The sequence below is a fragment of the Genypterus blacodes genome, unplaced genomic scaffold (assembly GCF_046128005.1).
Source record: "Genypterus blacodes isolate CSIRO-AG114 ecotype Tasmania unplaced genomic scaffold, CSIRO-AGI_Gbla_v1 ptg000061l_1, whole genome shotgun sequence".
Classification (NCBI taxonomy): domain Eukaryota; kingdom Metazoa; phylum Chordata; class Actinopteri; order Ophidiiformes; family Ophidiidae; genus Genypterus; species Genypterus blacodes.
In genome coordinates, this window is record NW_027466873.1 from 2074325 (window position 1) to 2096552 (window position 22228).

Consider the following 22228-nt stretch of genomic DNA (forward strand, 5'->3'; position numbering starts at 1 on the left):
GACTCGACAGGACTTCACAGCCATAATTGCGCATGCCTCAGGCCCTCCTGAGCCAGGGGATGTGGAGGGTTCAGAGGTCAGGAGGATGGGCGCGGGGGGCCAACTGTCGGGAGATTAAATGAAACGCCTAAAAACTCCTCGAGCAGTTTGACAGCAGAGCAGCCCATGCAGGTGTGTGTGACCCCCCCTCCTCTCTCCTCATAACCCCATTCACCCATCGGTCTGAGCTGAAATCTCCTGTAGGTGTCCCAGCAGGCAGGTGATTAGCAGACACCATTACTACGCCTCACTTACCTCCTCGCCGTCGGCCCGCATGTTTGAATCTCACTTGACAGAAGCGGCCTTGTTGCCTCATGCGATATGAACCCTGTGAGCGGCAGGCCGAGCCGTAAATGGCTGCACCCCTCTGCTTAATGCAGGGCGGCGAGTCTGCTGGGAGAAGCCCGACTAAGAACTGTGATGACATTCAGAGTACTTTGCTAAATGCACCCGGGAGAATGTTCGCTTGTTATTCTTGAAGTTAAATTTACCTGCTAAGTATTAACCATATACTCGGCTGTTCTTATGTTCTTAGACCATAAATGGAAGAAGAAATAAACAGTGGAAACTGCATAGGTGCCAGCATTACAGTTCCAAGGTACACAAATGTCGGTACATCACATGATGATGTACCGGCGATGATGGAGTTGAGCCTGGAAGACTGGAAACATTAAAAGCAGGATTTTCAACAGCAGGATTTTTTAAGGATGATTTAGAAATACACACAGTGGCCACTTTATTAGGTACACTTGGACAATCTGGTGTAGTACAATACAACTGCTATAAATCCCACACTGTGAAGTTTAGAATGCTCAGGTATCAGGACAGGATCAGAGAGTTTGAATACAATGCAGTCCAATCCAGCACCAACACAAAGGTCCAAAATCAAGGAACAGCTGAATCAATAAAAAATGAATCTTAAAAGCAGGTACCAAATAAAGTGGCATTTACATGAGCCAGAGTTTGGGATTATATATATATATATATATATATACTATCTATTTAAGGCCCATTGACTATGTTTACATGCATGTTGTACTTTAGGCAAGTAAACTGAGCATGAGGAGAGTCCACCCACTAAGGAAAAGCACATGGAGGTGTCATACCGTAACGACAAGCCTGCTGTGATTCATGCCCATCTCAATCATATCATGGTGTTTTCATGATGTTTCCACTATAAATTGTCTTTTTATGTGGAAACTTTCTGAGTTAGTGGGAACACAACAGATCTGCGGAGACAAAATGCACCACACATAAAGTCATAATTGGAGGAATGTATGTGAAAGGTCTGGAGGTCTATAGTCCATCACGATGCCATGAGAGTTAAGTAAAGGGCCAGAGGTTTTCCTCCGGCAGATGTGGACGAGAGGTCCAAACTGAAAGAACAACACAGAGATGATTCAATTATCCGCCCAGGTCGTGACACGGGGATCCCCCGCCTGATGCGTCCTGCGCGAGGTCTCATGTTATTCCCTCGGTGCCATAAATTACATTTTATTCCCACAGCCAAAGAGAGTTCACCTGCACGGACGGTCACAAGTGCCGGCCCTCATCTATGTTACTGTGGCCTTCTAATTTGACCTGAGCCAACCTGTCATGCTCCATCAAACGTGGGAATCGGATACCTCAGCAGGAACACAGGCGCCTTTGCTTTGCATTATGCCACCACCCCCCATGCCTTAACGCATTGAGCCTGGGAGCAGAGGGAAAGTCACCCGCATCACATGAATCAACCACTGTGACAGGGGGTCCGTTGGGTCTGGGATCACACGGAGGATCACAAGTCTCTCCTTTTACTGCTCCCTCTCCCGTCTCTATTAGCTGGGGATAAGAGAGGTGGGATGGCTCTCTGAAGGCGTATATTTCCGTTGATGAAGAGATAAATCAGATCATTTCTGGAGTAAGGAAGAGAGCACAGAGGGAGCCTTCTTGGGAGTCTTCCTTTGAGATGTAAATGGCACGGTGGCACTGAAAGGGGGCCAGGTGTCCTCTGCAAAGAGGGAAAGCGTGACGGTGCATGCATTCCTCAGGGACCTCAGCCATTAACTGTTGCTGTGCCTCGTGTGGGCAAACATCAATACATCTCATAATGGCCCTTAATGATGAGTCTCACCATGGACGGGTGAATATGACTCGTGTATTGTATTAATTTGACCCAAAGTCCTTTAATTCCCTCACTTTACACACAACTCGCTGCTTTTGTTTCCAAGCAGCCACAGATGAGCAGAGGCTGACAGCTGCACTTCACACCTTGCTGGATGACAACAAATTAATTGCGGGGATTACTTGAGGTCACCAAGGCGCCAATTTGCAATGAACTCTTCAAAGCCTCTCAACCTTCCCGTAACTCCAGGCGGAAAAAAGAGGTATTTGGCAGTTCAAACAGTAAATTAAGAAAAGCAGAGCACCCCGTCATTAGTGTGAGTGTGGAGAGGGAGCGGGGATGATGACCTCGCGTGGGATGCTGCTCAGGATGAAGACTGAGACTGTGTGGGGAAAGGTCACATATTTGTGTCAGGAGTGAGTTCACTCCTACAGGGGTTTGCCGAAAGGACCCAGGGCTGCTTGATAAGCTCCTCTATCACACACAGACACTGTTATTCAGAGAGAATATTAGAAATACCAGTTAGGAGGAAACTGATCAGTTTTGTCGAGCATCTGCAATATGTGATTGTATGGAGTTTCAAATGTGATTGTCAAATTCAGTCTTTCATATTGGACCACTAAAGCCCTTTGGAACGACCGTTGTGGGGCTCCAGACTTCACTTTGGCAACTACAGCAATACTTAAGAGATGACTGCTGCGCCACCTGCTGGTGAAAATGAGACATTACACACGTGAAAACAGAACATGGAGGAAAAGGATCATACACATAACTGTAATATTAAAATTGATTATTTGTATAATTAGAAAAAATAAAGTACAAACATGCAACGAAAATCAAGCAATGTAAAAGTTGTTTTTAATCAAATGTTTATTTGTTAAGGTTAAACTGGTAAATGATGCATGATGTCCTTGGATGTCAAATCTACTGTTACACTTGAATGTTAAAGTCAAACCAACCTCTCTCCAGAGGTTGACTAAGTTCAGAGGTCACGAACCAGTGTCCCCACACTCCCAAGGAAGCTTTAACTTTCCTAGTGTTGCACCGGTTTGTCTAAAATATAAACCGCCCTGCAAGACGTCTCCTCTGCAGAAAGTATATGGCATTAACAGAAAGAGAAAACATAATCATCATAAACCTTCATCATAAAAACCAAGGTGGTACATCCTCGCAGAAACAAAGTGTTAATTAACATGTCGTATCTACACAATGAGCATTAAATTAAAATAGATTATCGGCAAAATTTGTGTAATACAAGCAACTAAAAACTACTGCATACAGGCGAGTGGCTTGAATACGTGTGATCCTTTTGAACCTTATTGCATCTTCTACCAAACCTGCACACGCATCCTGCCACGCAAACACGCTTCATACATGCGTTTATGCTCGTCACACTCCCAAATTTAACTTACTGTAGTGACGAAAGTTATAATGTCCATTAAACACAAAATTGGAAAACTGTCACAAGAAAAGATTGTCAATAGTTTTTAGGAAGAAGCCTCAAAATCCCAGCGAGTCTCCACCGACTCCCAAACCAACGAGCCGACGTCTCCGAGCGGAAATGCTACAGATATCCCAAAAAGAACGCTTCACCAAATGACGGCTCCCGATTCGATGTAACAGAGCGGGATGAGCGCGGTCACAGGTAGAGGTCAAAGGTCATCTCACAACAACAACAACACAGGGAAAACGGAAAGAACTGACAGACCCAACAGGTTACAAGATCTGGGCTTCTGTGGAATATTTGAGAGAAGCCGAGAGTCAGGTCAGCACCATGAAGTGATTTGCTGGCATTCGCGCACTTTGTGTCAAAACGCAGGAAACACATATACAAAATACAAACATTGCATTTGGCTAAAGACAGCGTTTAGACTGATTAGCTTGTAAGAAGGCAGGAATGTGTCATACAGTGAGGAATGTCCACTTGTCAAACCCACACGATTTGTTCCCGCTGCTGTAAAGTGTCAGAGTGTCTGGCACAGTGAGAGTCGGACACAAAGACCGTCAAGGGTTAACAATCCCCTCCATCATGGCACGCAAGACACGCAGATACATCGCACGCGCGTCATGTTTGACACCGCTCTTGAAATAAATAATACTCGCTCCAAAGCGATTTGGCGTCAGGAGAGAAGGAAGCGTAGTTTAACTTCAAATGTTATAATATAAAGGCGACGGGATGAAAGTTTCTGCTTCTGCGTCGGGATTAAGTCGCACATTAAGAGAACGTGGTGAGGGAATCCAAACTCTGCTGTGATGGAACCTTTCAAAACAGAGACCCAAACACTAAGTGGAGCTGGAAAGCATCACACCGCCCTCTAGTGGAGGAAACCAGAAGCCTGAACGTCATGAAAACGCCTCGGTACAAAAAGAGGAAAGCAGTTACAAAATTTGGATCAGGAATCTAAAGTCACGGCACAACCTGATTCATCCTAAATGAACAGAAATGTATAAAAACCCAGTCGCACCTCCCTGATCCCACTCATAACTTTAAACTCATAACTTGTAACATGTAATGATTTCTAAGGGGGAATGTCATGCAAACTAGCTCACTGACGTCATTTCTTTTGTACATATATTGAATGAAAAAGGAAGGGTAGAAGCATCTTCTTGTAACTGTAACTGTAACTGTGTTGTGCTCTAACACCTGGTCTGATCTATTTCCTTTAGTTTCTATTTGTGCTTACAGCGCCCTGCATGTGCGGCACCCGGAAGTTACTACAGGAGCAGGATCGGTGACAAAACACAGCCTTTTCAGTGTATCTGTCATGTTTGTATCCATCTAAATGTAGAGCAACACCAGGAATTCTCCTACATGACCTAGTTCAGACGCAATTTCCCCCCCAAATCATCACAGTTTTATAAAATGGCCTGTGCTTCTCTTTAAACACACTGGACTCTACTACAAAATATGGAAGGTGTCCCTCTTGCAAACAGAATAGACTTGCAGTGGGAATAAAGCATCGACAGGAGGTAACATCAGCATCTTAAGCAGAAATGTTGTAGGAACACTTTGCTTGAGTGCCTTAGTGTGTGACAATAGTGAACTCTCATTGGGAGCTGGTAGTGGTGTGTGAGGCCACTGAGAAGTGCTGGTGTTTGGTTTCACACGCGCGTCGCTACTGTCTGCCTCCAGGGGGCGCTACAGGTACGTATCCTGCTCTGTGCTGCTAAGGCTGTGAGTGGATATCTGCAGGGGAGATTCTTTGGCAATAGGAGCGTCCGTGGGCGGAGCCTGCTGCTGGTGCGCGGGCTCCGTCTCAGTCTGTGTTAGGGTCTCTGGCGTCTCGGTGCTGACTGCAGGTGGCGCTGGTGGAGCTTCGGGCGGAGGAGGCGGAGGGTCGGAGGGGAGAGGGTAAGGATTAGGAATCTCCACGATGGCTTGGGCTTTCTTGATGCTCAGCTTCTTGCTCTTCTTCTGCTCCTTGCTCATCTTCAGCTGCGGAGTGGGCGGCGGCGGGGGCTCCGGCACCTCCAGCACGATGGTGGGGTTCTGCTGCAGGTCCTGACGCCGGGGCGGCTCGGCCAGCAGGACGATCCGGGCGCCGTGCATTCTCGGGGGAGATCTGAAACTCAGCTCGCCGTGCTTCTTCTTCCAGCGTTTCAGCTGGCTGCGATTCTCCCTTTCAACATCCCGCGCTGTCACGGGCACCTCCAGGATCTGCCACAGGGCGAGAGAGACAGAGAGAGAGAGAGAGGGGGGGGGGTCACCAACACACACAGCTGGAGTTGATCATGTATGGGTCATTTTCAAAAAATTGTGAAGCAAAGTCTCCAGTGGAAAGTCTGATTCTTCCTCCATCCATTGTGTCAGTAATATAATAATCTGATCTTTGTCAGTAAATGCCAGAGGGCCTCGGCCTTGTGTGGACGCACGCTCACCCACCACCGCCGCCACTGAGAGAAGCCATTGTTAGTGTGGACAGAGTCTCACACAGCGTCTGGCAGCGGAGCCAGACACTGGCCAGCCGGCTCACTGGCTCTCTGCATCACTCTGCACTCTCAGACCGTTTCCTCTGCTCCTCTGAACGCTCGTTGTTCTCTATGAGCTCCATGTCCGCCATGAAGAGACACAAAGCTCCATTATTATCCGTCTCACAGCTACTCAAGACCGTCTCTGTCTTTAATGAGCGTCTCGTCCACAGGTGCTTACAGTCAGAGTGTATACTGTACACACACCAGGACTGAACCTAAACTGATGCTGTTGCTACAAACACGAGCAGCATCATGTGAAACAGTTCAGTCATAATGAATTTAATTGAACTATAATTTTGCTCTGTTGCCCCCACACTGAGAGTTCGCCTGCCTTTAGAATTGGAAACACTGATCCAATGGAATCATGGTGGTTTAATACTATTTACTCCATTTGTTTCTCCTTTAGTTCGCTCCCTTCCCTGTGGAGGTCAGAGGTCAAGCTCAGCTACTAAGCGAGGGTAAATGATTAACAAGAAGCAGCTTTGATTGGTGGCGGCGTGTTGCGGCTCCTCTTACCTCCCGGACGAGGAATCCCTCCTGCATGTATCTGGGCTCTATGGCCCTCAGGAGCTCCATGGTCTCATACTGGCCCTGGCAAGCCTTCAGCTTCTCGCGGGTACCCAGCATGCACTTCAGCAGCACCAAGCCCACGCGGAAAATGATCTTCACTCCTGCATAGGAAGGAAACGGACGCGGGTCGTTCAGTTTTTTTGATGCGTCCTGTGCGGTTTGTAAGCGTGGGTTTGTAAGCGTGGGTTTGTAAGCTTGGGTTTGCCGGCGCCTGCCAGTTACCGTCGCAGAGGATCATGTCCCAGACGCGCAGCACGGAGGCCCAGGGCAGCGTCCTGGAGAAGGCACACATGAACCACTCAGTCATGTAGAGGATCGGATCAATCTTGTGCTTCTCCAGATGGCGGAAGGCCAGCGGGGAAATGCGGCGCAGCAGGGCGAACAGAATCTCTCCGTCCAACTGTATGGCTTCCTGAGAGAGAGAGAGAGAGAGAGAGAGAGAGAGAGAGAGAGGAGAGAGAGAGAGAGAGAGAGAGAGAGAGAGAAGAGAGAGAGAGAGAGAGAGAGAGAGGAGAGAGAGAGGAGAGAGAGAGAGAGAGAGAGAGAGAGAGAGAGAGAGAGAGAGAGAGAGAGAGGAGAGAGAGAGAGAGAGAGAGAGAGAGAGAGAGAGAGAGAGATGCAGGTAGGAAAGCATTAACAGTGAAAACAAAAAAGGCCATTGTCGTCTGCGCTGTGAGGGATGAAACTCTATCTACTGCACACGCCGGAGTCCAGTGGCCATTCAGCTGTTAAACATAAAGAGAATCCAGTATAAAGTCAACGCTGCCTTCTACTACATTCCATCCACAGAACCCCAGATAAGACATCATCAGAGCCGTGCAGCAGCTTGAGACACTCGTATATGTTGGCCGTTGAGCAATGAAAGTTATTTTGTAACTGCTGAGTAGGATGAAGTCATTTCTACTTTGTGTTTCTAACGGCTGTGTGATGTCATTTTGTGTGCTTTGCGTTGTTGGTGGCGTGTTTTCGCTCTCACCAGGCCCGGGCTGTAATATCCAGGAAGATACTTCTCGCAAATTTGGACAAGCCCCCAGAAGGCATCCTGTGGAAACAAACACAAGGGTGATGTCAGGAAACTTGAGCGGGAGCCGTACTGCAGACGAGGACGTTTGCTTGTGTTCACACGGAAGTCAGGTAACGCTCGCAAAACCAGGAAATGAGACCCGGAGGGGAAAACGGCAAAGAATCCGGACGAGAATTTGCTGCTATAAACACATTTTGTTTAGGTTTGAGCCAATGCCATAAAATAAGCTGGAAACGAACACTGATTGAGACTTGACTTGACGCAACACACACACACACACACACACACACACACACACACAGGAGATATCGGCGCCAAATAGATTTCCAGTATAGAAATGACGTCATTTTCCTTTTACTGCCCACAAACAAAGAGCCTCATCTTTCTTTTTTACTGCTGCTGTAGAATCTCAGCAGCGTAGTGGCTAACGTGGTGTTATAGCTGACACGGGGACAAAATGTTTACACTGTGCGGGGGTGAAGCGTGGGGGAATGTATATTTGGCTGTGGTGGAGCGGAGGCTGACCTCAGCGGGCATGTGCATGAGCAGCACGGCGGCGATGGGCGCCTGAGCCTGGCAGTATCCCTCCTCCGGCCTGTACAGCGTGTAGGCCTTCAGCACGCGGAACAGGTCCTGCTGCCTGCGGAGGGTTAACGCAGAGACAACATTTGAGTCTGTCAGTTCTCAGGGCGTAGCGCCAAATCAGGTCGAGAATGACCCGGAGCTTACCCGTGTCCTCCTCGCGACACAAACATCTCGTGGAAGGGGAACTGCCGGTGGAGGTCTTTCTCGATCACGTCGACCCATTTGGGATCGCCTGCTTGGTTGTCCAGCTCCTGGCAAACACACAGAGGAGGACAACACACACTCAGCTCAGCTCAGCTCAGGAAGTGGATGTTCTCTAAAATACAAACACTGTATCACTTCTTCTTGGACAACACTAGAGAAGGAGGGCAGTGTTTATTTCACTCATTACACTGAAGCAAAAGGTGGCGTCTCGCCTTGTGAACTGACAACACCACTGTTTAAAGATAATCTGCGACAAATGGCCGCAACTTCCCATTGGGGGACAAGCCTGAAGCATAATTTCAGTAACATTTTCACATTAAATTCGCAGTCTCAATTGTAACTTAAAAAGGAACTGCAAAGAGGAAGTGAGAGAGAGAGAGAGAGAGCTCTAGAGAAACAGAGAGACAGATGTCTGACCTGAAACTTCCCTTGGTTTTGCTCTTTCTTCACTTTGCCCCCTGACAGGTAGAGCCACGCGCGGCCTCGCAGGGCCGGAGGGATTCCCTTCTGGCACCGCAGCCTCACCTGAGCCACAGAGGAGCAGGAGGTCAGCATACAAAGCAAACACAAGGGGGAAACAGGTGTGACAGTGACTCCAGGGGGAGGTACGGGGGGAAGGAGTCGTATAGGCAGACGTGTCGAGTCGCCCATAAAACCACTGCACACTATTTACTACAAACATGTGAGGTTGGCAGCTCATAGTCACTTTACACCAACATAAACAACACCAATATGAAAGTGCAGTTGACTGAAGCCCTATTTCACACAATCTACTGTATATGTGGCCAGAATTTGGTCTAATAATAATAACAATAATCTTTTTCTGTGTAGCGTTCTTCAAACCCCTTTCAGAGTACAAACATGGAGGTAATATGGACAAGGAGAGCAAATGTCTGTCAGTCTTCAGTGTGTCTTCATAGTCAGGGAAAGGCTGAGGGGACAATTAGTGACAGAAAGAGACACGTGCAGTGTGCAAACTGTGGGCATGAATTTGGGAAGGGACAATTTAAAAAGTGAAACTTGTAGCTTCTTTACTGCCAGGTTTTCCTTTGTGGAATAGAAAGATAACACAGAGCAGATCGTAACCTCGCGTTGACATTTCTGGACACGTTCCTATGTTTGTTTTCTTGATACAAAACTGCTGCCCTTCCCCCAAGAAAGAACACTTCCTTCTTTACGGTTACTGTGCACTGAATGTTCAGTAAGAAAACATGCAACCTTCACTGCCCTGAACCTTTGAGCCTCATCACCCAGCACTCAGATAAAAGACAACTCACAGCACAACTTGCTCTTTGGGGTCATTAAGTGTTTTCACACCAGCGTGTTATCGTGAACATGTGACTGTGAGGACCGGCTCTTCTCTCCTCTGTGTTCCTTCACTACAGAGGAGGGTCACATGACATCAGTGTGGCTCCGCCCACAAGCTGACAGTGACAATACTGTCATATGGGACATGGTGTGACTTGTTACAGGGATGGGTCTCGTCCTGCCTCGCTGCTGACTCATGGAAATGAGGTGAAGTTGCAGCTCAGCACTGAATGGCTGACACGGAAGAACCAGCTCGACAAGTGGAGCTGCAAACAATATCCACAAAAGCCTCCTTCCTACATGTGCAATCAAATACTGGAGCCTGGAGCAAAACCTTGTTTGTCTGTGCAGAGCTGCTGCTTGGTAACCACAATGTTAAAAGACACCAGCTTTGCTTTTTGCTTTTTGGGTAAATGTTTCACTACACCAATTTGCAAGTAGACATTTCCATTCGCATCAAAGCACCTGGGAAGCTTTGAAACCAAGCTACTTGTGATTCTGTGTTACCAAGGTAACACTTGGCACTGACCTTATTAAATCTCTTGATCATCCACTTGTCCCAATGACTGAGCATATCCAGCCACTTCACCTCCCTTTGCCTCAGCACCTCTGGAGGTACATCCTGAGCCCTGGCACACACACACACACACAACAGAGCAGACAGCAGAAGAGAGAGAAGTTTAACATTGTTTCTTCAATATCAAAACTAGGTTAAACAATATCCAGATGTGTTCTTAAAACTGGACACAATGAAAATATGTGTGTGTTCTTCAATAAAATCAGTATACAAAGAATAACAAAACAAAAACAGGACATCCATGTGTGATCTGATCTGTGTGTGGTCATCACCGGTACGGTACAAGGCTGTAGTATCAAAGGACTTCTGTGTTATGATGTAATATGGGCTTGGAACATTTCCAGCAATCCAAGAAAAAACATGGACCAAACTCTATAAAGATATTCAAAAAGAACAGGAAGAAGGAGGGCAAGCCTAACCTACTGTATGTTACACATGAGGCCTGATGCTTCCCTAAGCTGTGTAATTACCTCATCAGCACAGGCCTGTCATTACAGCGTATGAAACATCTTCAAAGAGGGTTTTTATGGACCAGCCCTTTTCCTTTAAAGGGAGGTTGTTTCTATATGTTATAGATCCATACAGCAGGCTGAGACTCCAACTTCAGCAGCGACTGGTTACTTTCAATTACTGCCAAAAAGTGAAAGTTAAACTCTAGGTTTGTGACTGATCTATTAAAGCAGGAGCCAGAAGAGGCCCTCTAGTAACGGGGCACCGGAGAGGCGGCTCCAACGCTGCCAAAACTCCAGAAAACAGGAAGCTCCTGGCCAGCCAGTGCTTGGCACAACGTTTACTTATTCCTTCCACTATTTCAGCGCTCTAATATAAGCCTGACACCCTGAATAAAAAGAAGAAGCAAAGCACGCCTTCTTCTCTTCAAACACAGCCAGAGTCCAATGAATAAACATGAATTCAAACAAGACGATGGAACTTGTTTTGACTTTGACCCAGACAGGCAACTCATTTTTATTTACAACACAGGATTATTTGAGCATTCTGCAATAAGCAAAACAAACAAACGGGGATTAGAAACAAACCCAATCCAGATTAACCCCTCCTGTCTCAGGCTGTCAACCCCTCCCTGCCTGTCAGGGTGAATTAGGTAAAGGAGAACAACATGCAAACATCATACAAATAGCTCAGGTGCTCGGAGAAAAACAACTAGTGTCATCTAAGAAGGTTTATAATTACATTCAAGTAGTTTAAGTTGGAGATAAAGTATGTAGCAGACTGTTAATATGTGAAGGTAATCTTACATGTAAAGTTTATCTATCTGGAGCCAGTGTGCAGTGTGTGTTGTGATAACATACATGTAATGATCGTTACTACATATTATCAGTCTGTCTTTACACTTGCTTGGTTGTCCTGTTTATGTTTACCATTCTGAACACCCACACACGCACACGCACGCACGCACACACACACACACACACACACACACACACCAGTGCCACGCAGCTGGTTCACTTTAACTCTGCTGAGCGTGTGTGTGTGTGTGTGTGGAGGCATGCAGACAGCAGAACGAATGGGACAAAAACAACAATTAATCACAACCATAACAAAACTGTAATAAGAGCTTGTGGCCTTTTTGTTGCTGACAGGTCAACACACACACACACACACACTTACGATTCCTCCGTGTACTTCTGAGCTCCACCAATAAATCCGTATTTGTCCGTTTGCCTCTCGCTGGTGAAGCCGTTGATCTCGGAGTCGGAGCCCAGAGAACTCTCATCGTCCATGTGGCTGCTGCTGCTGAAGGTCCTGATACTCACGGTGTCCGCTGACTGACGGCCGTTCTCTATATTGGCCATGATAGCGAGCTAGCGGGCTAGCTGTGTGGCTAGCGTGGCTAACGTCAGCGAGCTTGTTGACAGCCAAAAGTCAAAACTGCTCCTCTGGCAACACTGTCGGCTGGAACAGGCTCGATGCCATGGTTTCTAGATGCGGGTTGGAGTCAGTTAACTTTCCAACAACTATTAAATTTGCAAATGTTAACTCTACGCATCAATTGTCAGCCAGACGTCAAAGAAACAGTGGATAGTCGTTAGCTTGCTAACATTAATGCTAAAGTCAACTCTTATGTTAACTACCGGAGTCAGGACGACCCGAAACTATGTATGTGTCGCTCGTACTTACAGACAGCTAACGCCACTTTGTAGTTTATTGTTCGCATATCCAACCCACCCCCCAATGCTGTTTATTAGACAGACATTAGGAGATCTTCTCTGCTAACGCTGTAGTGCCGCACCGAGTGGACAGATTTGTCTTTGGGGAAACCAGGCTGAGGTCCTGGGCAGGTCTGAGCACGGTCTGGGGTCGATGCTGCCCCCATGCGACCACTTTGGGAATTGTCAGAAACTGTAATGAAAATTCCAGTTTATATCTATCCACCCCTGCAGCTGGACATAATTCTTCAAGTTAATAAAATTCGAACTATGTCCGATAATATAGTGTACGTTTCCAAATAATTCTTTTCTCATGGCCAAAAGTATGTGGACACCCCCTTTACTCGCTGCTTACTAGTCTGGAGTTGTTTTTCATGGTTTTTAGCCTTGAAGTCTTAATGCTACAGCTTAGTGATGTCAATGCTTTGCTCCTAACTTTGTACTAACAGTTGGGTAAGACCCTCTCCTGCCTAATGATGAGTTGTTTAGAGCTGCAGTTTGGTGTGGAAGGTGACTGCCTAACAGAACAGCGCAACTCCAGCCGACACATTTTTAACAAATTGGCCCACTGCCTTTAAAGTCAGACATTAGTACCAGACATCTGCACCTGACCTCACTAATGCTCTTATGACAGTAGGGAACCAAGTCCCTGCCGCCTCATGAAGCAAAGGCATCAGCTCCAAATTAGTCCCAATTATTTGAAATTAGCTGTTGGGTTTTTAACATGTCCACATACTTTAGCCCATTATGTAAATCTGGGATATACTACTGTCTTCTTGTTGCATAGCAAGCGATAAAAGAGATTGGAATGTTTAATAAACCTTTATTCATACATGAACACTACAGAGCTCAGCATGTTCTTAAATTTCTATGATCATATATGAACTATTATGCATCCAGTTGAGATTGCGAACCATGCCAGCTAGACAATGTAGCATTCTGAGCCACAGAATTGGCATTAGGAAGAGTGACACTTAAACAGTTAAACACAAGGGTTTGTAAACACACATTAACATTTGTGGGTTCCATGATTCTGAACAATATTCTCCAACGCAAAAATGACATGGCTATGTGACAAGGCATCCACATCACAGGACTCTTATTCTGTGCTGAACATAAATGTTCCCTCTTGGTGCCGGCCTCACTTCTTCCTTCCACCTCTCTCTTTCAATGCCAAGTGAATGACTGAACCGTTGCTCATATTGTAATAAGCCAGGGAGTTAGAATCCTTGATGAAAATGCCCTAGAAATGAAGAAGACATAAGGTTATTAACAGCCATTTCTACCCATCATAGATGAGAAATCAGCTATGAGAAATAAAGGTCTAAGTTTACCTCGAACTGCAACTTCTGTTTTCCAGCTGCCATGCCAGTGGCTTCATGGATTTTGACTTTAATAACAGACACCTGTGGAGAAATAACGTTCAAACATCCATTATGAAAATCGGTAGGTGCACTGAGTGATTACATACGACACCCAGTGGGACTAAGATAAGTTATATTTTGCATACCTGGTCTGAGAGTGGGACGGTGAAATTCAGCACTTGTCCATTCAGCTTCCATTCTGTCTTGTCCTGCATGTTGGGGACCTGCACTTTAACTGCCACAGGACCCTGAAGAAGAAAATAGTTTCAAGTTTTACATATTAGATTAAGTTGTAGTCGAGGTGTCTCCACAAGAGTTACCGTAAGGGTAACAAGCAGGTTCCAATGCCGTGTTTTGAATTATTGGTTTGGAGCAACGCCTTCGTCTTTGATTTAAAGTAAACATAGAATGATTGAGAATTCGTAACAAACCTTATTTCTGCGAAGAAACTCCTCCTCTGGAATGAGGTTGTCCTCTGTCTTCATCTTCTTGTTGACTGGCTCGTCGTCATGGGGCTGAGGAGGGTGGGAAGGTGGAGCAGTAGCTGGCGGTTGTGGTACTGGAGGGGCAGGGACGAATGCTGAAAGAACAGATGAGTGTTTAACAACTGGAAATGCCATTCTGCTAATCATCTGTTAAGTAATCACATTTTAGTAACAACAAATTAAATATTATGCATTAGCTGTATGGAATACTTTTGTCTTACCAGTTGGAACAACCATGGGAGGTGGTCTGGGGGCCATAATGTGGGGTGATGGTGGCATGGGGACCACGTTGATGCGAGGAGCTGGGATCATGGGAGGCATTTGCGCAATAACCTGGCCTGGTGACAGACGCACCACAGGAGACATGGGGGGGCGTGGGAGGACAGGGACAGCAGACAGGAGAGTGGTGCGCACAGGAGGAGCCATCTGTTCACAGAGCACACACATGGATTATGATACAAACGCACACAGAAATGGCAATAATGACACAGTTCCATCAAAGACGGCAGCTTACAGAAGAGAGCGGTGGGCGAGGCATCGGAGGGCTGGGTTTAGGCATACTGGGCATGGGTGGTTGGTGATGGTCACTGGGCTTGCTCGGGCCAATCTTCTCCTTGTTATCGTCTTCTCCCACCAGCCCTTTGGCCTTGTGAATGGCCTCAATCTGTTCCTGCAGGGTGATGTTGGCTTGTGCTGCCTGCTGAGTGCGGGCCATGCTTCCTGAGTGGCCATCCCAGGTAACCTGGTGAGGGAAGAAAATAGACACAACTTCATTTAACAATAGTATTTATAGTTGTAATAATCGATTTCTGTGACACTTTGATATCCTATGACTGGTAACAACCAAAGAGCAGAAACAGGCCATTCAGCTGGCAGATGTAAGCTTCCATGTGCTCCACAACACAAGCAAACCTTTCATTACATTCCTTAAATTCAAGGATTGTACCAAAAATATGTATCAATATAAGTTTAACCCCAGAACCTGTGCTCATATCTACTCACCTTTTCTTCAGGTTTCTGGATCTCTTCTTCACCAATCTTTTTACCGATGGCCGTCTCTTCAACACCAAAGATATCAGTACGCCTCTCAGCCAGTTGCTTCAGGCTGCTCTCGATATCCAGACCAGGAGCGTAAACTTCGTCTTCCGTCTGCCGGTCTCTGATGCTGCGGTCCCTCTGCTCCAGCCAGCGGGGATCCAGCAGCCCAATACGCATGTGCTCCTGCATCTTGCTGGCTTGGATCTTCTCGCCAGTGATTGGCGATATGAGGTAGTCATCCGGAGTTGTGATAGACATCTGAGGCTTGGAAGCTTTGGAGAAGATGTGACATAAGATTATAACACACGCAACATATCAGCAGCTTGTTAGTTATGGGCTGTATTTGTTATTTGGCCCTTGAGGCCTTAATTCATTTACCTTTGGGGTCGTAGTCTTTGCGAATGATCACCTGGTCTGGTGTTGGAGGCAGTGGAGGTGGCATGGGGTTGTCTGGTGGTAGTGGTGCCTTCATTCCATCATCATCATCATCAGATCCCTGAGGAAAGCAAGAAAGGAAGAGCAAATGTTAAAAACTGGCGATAAAAACTACATGTAAAAAGTTATAAATTACTATTACAGTGCCGCATGAGCACAACGTGTTTCTTACCTCATCCATGTCCTGCACCTGCGTGTCCTGGTCAGGCTGTGAGGGATGGCCATCGCCTCGGCCCCCGCGCTCTTCGTCCTCATCCTCACTTTCCACCTCCATCTCCACCTCCTCACTCTCTCCAAACTTCTCATAGCGCTCCTGGATGAGGATGCGAGCACCGAGCTCCTCTGGTGTGGTGGGCGGTGGGAAGTGACCTTTGGAAACACAGAATCCACGAGATCAATCACAGTGATATTTATCAGTTGCTACACATTCGTAGAGTAGAATTATTACAGCTGTGTTATTGAAAATCACTTACCTTGTTCGTTTGGCTGGAAATCCACAGTCTCGACCACTACAAAGTCATGCCAGTCGATCTGGGCATAAGCCACTCGTTCTTTCTCTCGTTCCTCCTCTTCCTTCTTTCGCTCACGCTCCTGGAACTTCGCCCACTCAACACGATACCTCACCTGGTTGTGGAGCATGAAAGGTGATTAACAAGAGCAGTGAGTGCTAAGTGCTATTAAATATGTAATAATATGTAAAGAAGCGCAGTTAAAGGGGATTACCTGGTCCATCACCTCTCGTGGATTCTCAACCTCTCGCTTCAGTTTAGTCAGCAGGCCTTTAGGAGGGATAAGAATCTACAATTTGGCAGAAAGGATCAAAACAGATTATTACAGCGAAACAAACAACAAAGACAATGGTTTTGGAGCGACGCATTCTTCGGGTTACCTTAGTGTACTGCTCAACCAGTTTGGTGAAGTAGTTGAAAAGGCTGTGCTGTGGCCTTAGAAAGTCAAACTGGTAGTTCCTCTGTTCTTTCTGCATGAGCTGAGTGAGAAACTGGCGGCCATTGCGAGCGACGAACTGGGCGGTGAGCTTGACGACGTCCAGATCAAACGCAGAGATTGATGGTGGGTCAGCAATGAACTCGTACTCTGGAGGAGGTTCTTTGGGGATAATTGTCTCATGGATCACCTGTGACTGCACCTGTTGACAAGAAAGATGGGATTCTCAATTGGTATGATTTGTTCACGGCAGTTATCTAAGAAGAAAAGGTGAGAATGCACTGAAACACAACGGCGTTACCTTTTGGGGCAGCTGGGCCTGCAGCATGGCCTGCTGCATAACCTTGGGCACCGCAGCTGAGGGCTCCTGTGCCTTACCCTCCTTGAATTCAGTGACCTTGTGGCGGTAATAGGCATGGTAGGGGTCATTAGGGTTGAGGAAATTGAACTTTGGATTGTTGATCTCATTCTGGCGGATCTTGGCTTCAAACTCCGGCCCATTCCTGTGTAAAACAAACAAACAAACAGGGATTTATTAATCTCATGGATATCAAATCAACTCAGCCGCAGAAGAGATTAACAAACACATGAAGCATGCAGAGACACCAACCTGGCAACAAAACTGGCTGTCTTGTCAACAATGTTTCGGACCTCAGGTGGTGGATAGATGATACCAACTATTGGCTTAGTGGCTGGAGTTTCCTCTATAGGCTCATCAATCTGTTGACACGTTTAAAGTTGCATTAGTAAGCTCGGCACACTGCTGCAGAACGTTTACAGTTCAGCTACGCATGTATAGGTCTATCTAGCTTGTTATTGGATAGACTTGTGTGCGTATGTGTCGACTGTGACATCATTCAAGATTCTCACAGAAGTGCGTTAGTTATGTCATTTACAACCATCACGTCATTCATGATTCAATGTATGTCTCCCTCCCACTACTACAATTGGATAAAAACTGAAGTTATACGGTAAAAAAAAGTGCACACGTCAATTACTTTATCTTTGACTTCATCGCACAATCACAAATTCAGATGGGTGGAATTCCAGTTTTCTCAACACAATACCGCGTTAGCTACATTGCTAACGCTAGCTCATTTGAGACGATACCTTGTTGTTGAGCTCCGGCTGAAGAAGCTGCACAGGCCCGGGCGGCATTTTTGCGTCTTATCGTCAAGCTGGCGGCTACCTGCGAGATTAAACGTTAATAAGAGCGCAAGTACTGTAGATTTTTATAGCACGTGACGTTTGATGAACGCAGCACAACACAGTTAAGAAGCCGACAATCGTAAGTGTAAAGAACTTACTGCGTCGTGGTTTCGTTCACCCGCTTTCAATGGAGGCGTATTACTTCCGGGAAAAGCCGGATGTGGCTGCCAAAGCATTCTGGGAATTGTAGTCTTCTCTGCGGGTCGCTATGGAGCTGTGGTGACAACAAGCCACACTGTCGCCGCTTTGTTTTCAGCTGAGAAAAATCGCAGATAAAGTACCATGTTGGAAATGAATCCGCTTTGTGGTCGCCGAGACACCGTAGAAAGTCTCCAGGGAGACATTGCCAACCTCCAGAGCGCCATTCTGGACGTGTTCTCCAGAACCGGACCGGTTCGCTTTCCGTCCTGGAAGTTCCCGGAAAAACTTTCGTGTTTGGTGGACGTGGTGGCGCTGTTGGAGCAGTATAACTTTAAAGACGGCCAGGACGCTTTCAACCAGAACTCACACATGGTCCTGCTGGAACTGGTGATCGACAGGTACAACATCCATGTCATCGCTGTAATTATACTGATTCTTATGTGGTGAATTACGAACACTTTTATATAAACACCCACGGGAAAGAAGTTAGTTCTTAGACGCTACAGATACCTGGCAAAGACATGGAAAACTCTGAAAACCACTAATATCGTGTTAAGTTTAGATGTGTACACAGTAATTAACCCAATAATCAAAAATAATGATAAAGAAATTAAATGATAAAGGAAGAATGAGAATTGTTTTTCGGTTGCAGCTCCCACCATATTACAAATCCCCTCTGAGGTCATTTGAAGACATTAATTAGAGGAAACGTTTACATGACTTTCTCCCTTCTTCTCTTCCCCATTCAAGACTGCTGCTGCTTCTTCAAAGCTTCAGTGTTTACATTGAGCAACTAAGGATCAACCACAGGAGAGGAAACACTCCACAGACAGCACATGTGTCAGTTGGTCTTGTGGTGAGACACTGTTGGAGTAATTTAGTTGAGCTTGCTAGCCAAAAGGTGGGCATTTTACTTCTCTTACACACTGTAGCAAATTGAAAAGTAAAATTCAAGCTATATTGCATGTTATTGATTTACCTGTTGTCTTTTTTTCGGTCAGGCGATCTGCAACTATATTGAAAAAGACACAAAAACAAACACATGTGACTGCGAGACGGAATCGGGGAGTCAGTTTTACCCATCTGCATCGTCTTCATCCAGCTCAATTAAGAGGCGTGATAGTTTGCTATCTTCCATCCCCTTTTCCAGTAAAGTTGTCTCCTGCAATATCCATAACGTAAGCTGCCAGACAGTCGAACTACCTCCCCTCCCTTGTGCTGCTTGTGCTCGATTACAATCCATCCTGAAGCAAACAGGAGATGGTTTACTAGAGCTGTTCCAGAGTGAAGGCCTGCCCTGTTCTCTGGAGGCCCTCTTAGGAGCAGTGAAGGATACGGTGGAGCTGGGCCACATGACAGAAGACGATGTTGCCCAGTGGACCAGTGAGCAGTGCAAGGACATGAAACGCCTGGCCAAACACATAAAGGAGGTGCGCGGGACAGTAAAGCCTCTCAAACAGAGACTAGCAGAAGTAGAAACACAGTGTGAACAATTCAGGTCTCGGTTGGACAGAGCGCAGGCTGAGCTAAAGCAGGAAATGGCAAAGCACCAGGCCAGCACAGCCCTGCTGGAGCGTTCACGGCAGGAGACGCAGAGATCCATGAAAGAAGAGCAAAGACTCCGAGAGGCAAACCAACAACTGAAGACAGGTTCGGTAACTTTACACATAAACATAATGAGAACTCACTGAAGTAACATTTATTATAATATGTGCAACATTTGCAACAGAAACTTTGTCCTTGGAGGCGAGAAACACCAGATTGAAAGAGGAACTGGCTGAACGTCACAAAAGATTACACACACTAGGTAAGAAGATCTATGGTGTAGTTTACCATCCTGCCACAAGTTTCACACCGCATCACTCATATTTTGGAATAATATACTGAATTAAACCCTGCACTGATGAAACGGTGTTAACATTTATTTCATGGAAGAGAGTGAGAAGAAGTCGCTGCAGGAGGAAGTGAAGACTTTGCGGGTAAAGGAAGAGACTTGTTATGAACTAGAGGAAAAGATCCAGCAGTTGGACAATCAAATATCCCAAACTCAAGTCCTCCTCAACATAGAGCGTGCCAAATATCACAGCGCTTGTCGTCAGCAGGAGGTGAGCGTAACGACTGAACACAGATTATTGTTGTTTTCCCATACAGGTCAGACCCATGAATTTCACTGCTATGATCATGACTACGTTCATTGTTTTTCCCTCTGTGTGCGCAGTCAATGCAGGTAAAGCAGAGATGTTTGTTAGAGAGAGTGGATACCCTGGACCAGGAGTACGAGGAGCTGCAGAGGCAGTTGGGAGAGAGCGAGGAGCAAGAGACTCACCTACAAAATCAGCTAAAACGAACATCAGAGGAGAAGAAACAACTGCAAGCTCAGATCGTTGAGCAACAGGTAGTGTTTGTATATGTCAGCACGTTTGTACGTTTGTACGTTTTATCAGTACGTCATCATCTTAACAGCTCACTCTGTGGTACTTTTTGTGTCCAGGCTCTGTATTCTGACCTCCAAAAGGAGAAGCAAAACTGTGTTGAACTGGAAACACAGGTCGACCAGCTGAAGAAAAGTTTGGCTGAGCTGAAGGAGGACGGCAAAACCTTACGGCAGAGGGAGAGACTGCTGGTGGCTTTCCCAGAGCTCAGCGCTAGGATTCATGGCCAACCACAGAGTAGGAATTGTTCTATTATGCTGATGTTATCAACAGAATTGGGGCAGAAAGGGCAGAAAACGACAAAGTCCGCCCTTGTATGTCTTATATACAGCTAAAGAAAAGCAATGTTTTAGTGTTCTTGACATGTCAACACATCTTTCACAGGCACAGGAGATGTGCTTTTGGACATGGAGCAACAATTGCAGGCAAACTGCATTCGTATCACGATTCTGGAGCAGGAGAACACAAACTTACGCCACAGCCTCATGAAGCTGAGGGAAAGAGCACAAAGTTATGCCGACATGGTAGGACAGATATGCATTATATATGAATTTAACCAGCAAAAATGCATTAAGCTGCTCAACCCTGTAACCGAGATGAATGAAAATTGCTCATTTGTTTTAACAGGAAACCTTGCCTCAGACATGGGGCCACTCCCTTCCCAGCACTCCAACAGAAGATCAACAAGACCACGTGAAACACATCCAGAGGAGGACAATGTGAGTTCTGTACACATATTTGCTGTATTTGCCTAAGCAGATACCTAAATGGTGAAACTTTATGAAATTATGCCTGCCAGTGAATTTCCCCGTTGTGGGACGAATAAAGGATTATCTCATCTTATGCATCTCCACAGGTTGAGCAGCAGTTCACCACGGTCGGAAGGGAAGAAAGTGAGTAGAGGCAAAAGTGGCTTGGTATCATCTGGGTCAGAGGATCGTGTTTCTTCCTCCTCTTCCTCATCCTCTTCCTCCCTTCTTATTCACGTGCAGACCCTCCGCCTCAGCACAGAGCCCACTGCTCTTAAAGGCAAGATGAAATCACGCAGCGCCTCCCAGCTGCCTTGCTCCAGAGCCCCGAATCCCAGGAAGATGTGGAACCTGTAATGCACACTTGCTGTCAGACAAAACTGACTTAGTTTCTCCTCAAATGATTTGATTCCAGCACAGGATGCACCATGTTTATTGTGTTATTGAGCCTAACATCCATTTATACACACAGACACTCCACAAACTCTTCTGCACCGCACTTATGTTGCTGTAATATGCTGCATTTAAGTGTACGGATAATGTATGGATAATGTTGATGTTATGAGGTGTTTGGTAATCTGCCTGTGTATTGTTGGTTTGCTTTGATGGATATATGATACTCTCCTGACTGCACCTGCTCCTGACTGCACCTGATGGTTACCGTCATCCCAGCTGAGTCACGTGATTCTGAGTAAACAATTGGATGTTGCTTGCAGGTGTCGTTTAGCAAGGGTGGGGAACAGAGTTTCCATGGTTACACAGCTGCACTGTCATGCTCTGCTGTAACTTAGCTGCTCTTCAGTAGTGCACATAGATAAAAAAAAAAAACACATTAAAGTGTATTGTTGTATGTTATTGTCATTTACTATGAATGGAGCC

The 22228-nt window shown here is 46.1% G+C and overlaps 3 protein-coding genes across 4 annotated transcripts; 1 reads left to right on the plus strand and 2 right to left on the minus strand.

The window, feature by feature from the left end:
• Positions 1-2984: 2984 nt before the first annotated feature.
• On the minus strand, positions 2985-12687 carry LOC143003446 (TBC1 domain family member 10A-like). Of its 2 annotated transcripts, XM_076154123.1 has the most exons (10): positions 12523-12687; positions 12013-12323; positions 10336-10435; positions 8916-9023; positions 8439-8545; positions 8235-8349; positions 7662-7727; positions 6908-7097; positions 6632-6786; positions 2985-5801 (listed from the first exon to the last, which is right to left on the minus strand). In XM_076154123.1, exons 2-10 carry the CDS (start codon positions 12195-12197, stop codon positions 5283-5285), a joined length of 1545 nt encoding a protein of 514 aa, XP_076010238.1. In that variant the 5' UTR covers positions 12198-12323; positions 12523-12687; the 3' UTR covers positions 2985-5282. The 2 variants fall into 2 exon arrangements, with proteins under 2 accessions (XP_076010238.1, XP_076010237.1); XM_076154122.1 differs by having other exon boundaries at positions 12013-12687.
• A 671-nt stretch (positions 12688-13358) lies between these two features.
• sf3a1 (splicing factor 3a, subunit 1) lies at positions 13359-18187 on the minus strand. The gene is made up of 16 exons (XM_076154294.1): positions 18126-18187; positions 17929-18007; positions 17429-17538; positions 17120-17321; positions 16763-17020; positions 16597-16671; positions 16347-16497; positions 16046-16242; positions 15817-15934; positions 15403-15710; positions 14915-15142; positions 14622-14826; positions 14347-14495; positions 14062-14163; positions 13886-13957; positions 13359-13794 (listed from the first exon to the last, which is right to left on the minus strand). Exons 2-16 carry the CDS (start codon positions 17974-17976, stop codon positions 13693-13695), a joined length of 2325 nt encoding a protein of 774 aa, XP_076010409.1. The 5' UTR covers positions 17977-18007; positions 18126-18187; the 3' UTR covers positions 13359-13692.
• Positions 18188-18318: 131 nt separating this feature from the next.
• ccdc157 (coiled-coil domain containing 157) lies at positions 18319-22195 on the plus strand. The gene is made up of 11 exons (XM_076153975.1): positions 18319-18566; positions 18919-19069; positions 19170-19818; positions 19898-19975; positions 20104-20273; positions 20387-20563; positions 20660-20837; positions 20985-21124; positions 21228-21319; positions 21457-21493; positions 21593-22195. Exons 1-11 carry the CDS (start codon positions 18319-18321, stop codon positions 21704-21706), a joined length of 2034 nt encoding a protein of 677 aa, XP_076010090.1. The 3' UTR covers positions 21707-22195.
• The last annotated feature ends 33 nt before the right edge of the window (positions 22196-22228 follow it).

Bases quoted from the DNA above. Each gene is read 5' to 3' on its own strand.
- LOC143003446 (XM_076154123.1), bottom strand. From the start codon at position 12,197: ATGGCCAATATAGAGAACGGCCGTCAGTCAGCGGACACCGTGAGTATC. The intron at 8,350-8,438 runs GTAAGCTCCGGG...AACCCTCCGCAG, and splicing joins GTGTCGCGAGGAGGACACGG to GCAGCAGGACCTGTTCCGCG. The intron at 7,098-7,661 runs GTGAGAGCGAAA...TCTCTCTCTCAG, and splicing joins GATATTACAGCCCGGGCCTG to GAAGCCATACAGTTGGACGG.
- sf3a1 (XM_076154294.1), bottom strand. From the start codon at position 17,976: ATGCCGCCCGGGCCTGTGCAGCTTCTTCAGCCGGAGCTCAACAACAAG. The intron at 16,672-16,762 runs GTAACCCGAAGA...GCCAAATTGTAG, and splicing joins TGGTTGAGCAGTACACTAAG to ATTCTTATCCCTCCTAAAGG. The intron at 14,164-14,346 runs GTTTGTTACGAA...TTTCTTCTTCAG, and splicing joins AGTTTCTTCGCAGAAATAAG to GGTCCTGTGGCAGTTAAAGT.
- ccdc157 (XM_076153975.1), top strand. From the start codon at position 18,319: ATGAATCCGCTTTGTGGTCGCCGAGACACCGTAGAAAGTCTCCAGGGA. The intron at 19,819-19,897 runs GTTCGGTAACTT...CATTTGCAACAG, and splicing joins AAACCAACAACTGAAGACAG to AAACTTTGTCCTTGGAGGCG. The intron at 20,564-20,659 runs GTAGTGTTTGTA...TTTTGTGTCCAG, and splicing joins CTCAGATCGTTGAGCAACAG to GCTCTGTATTCTGACCTCCA.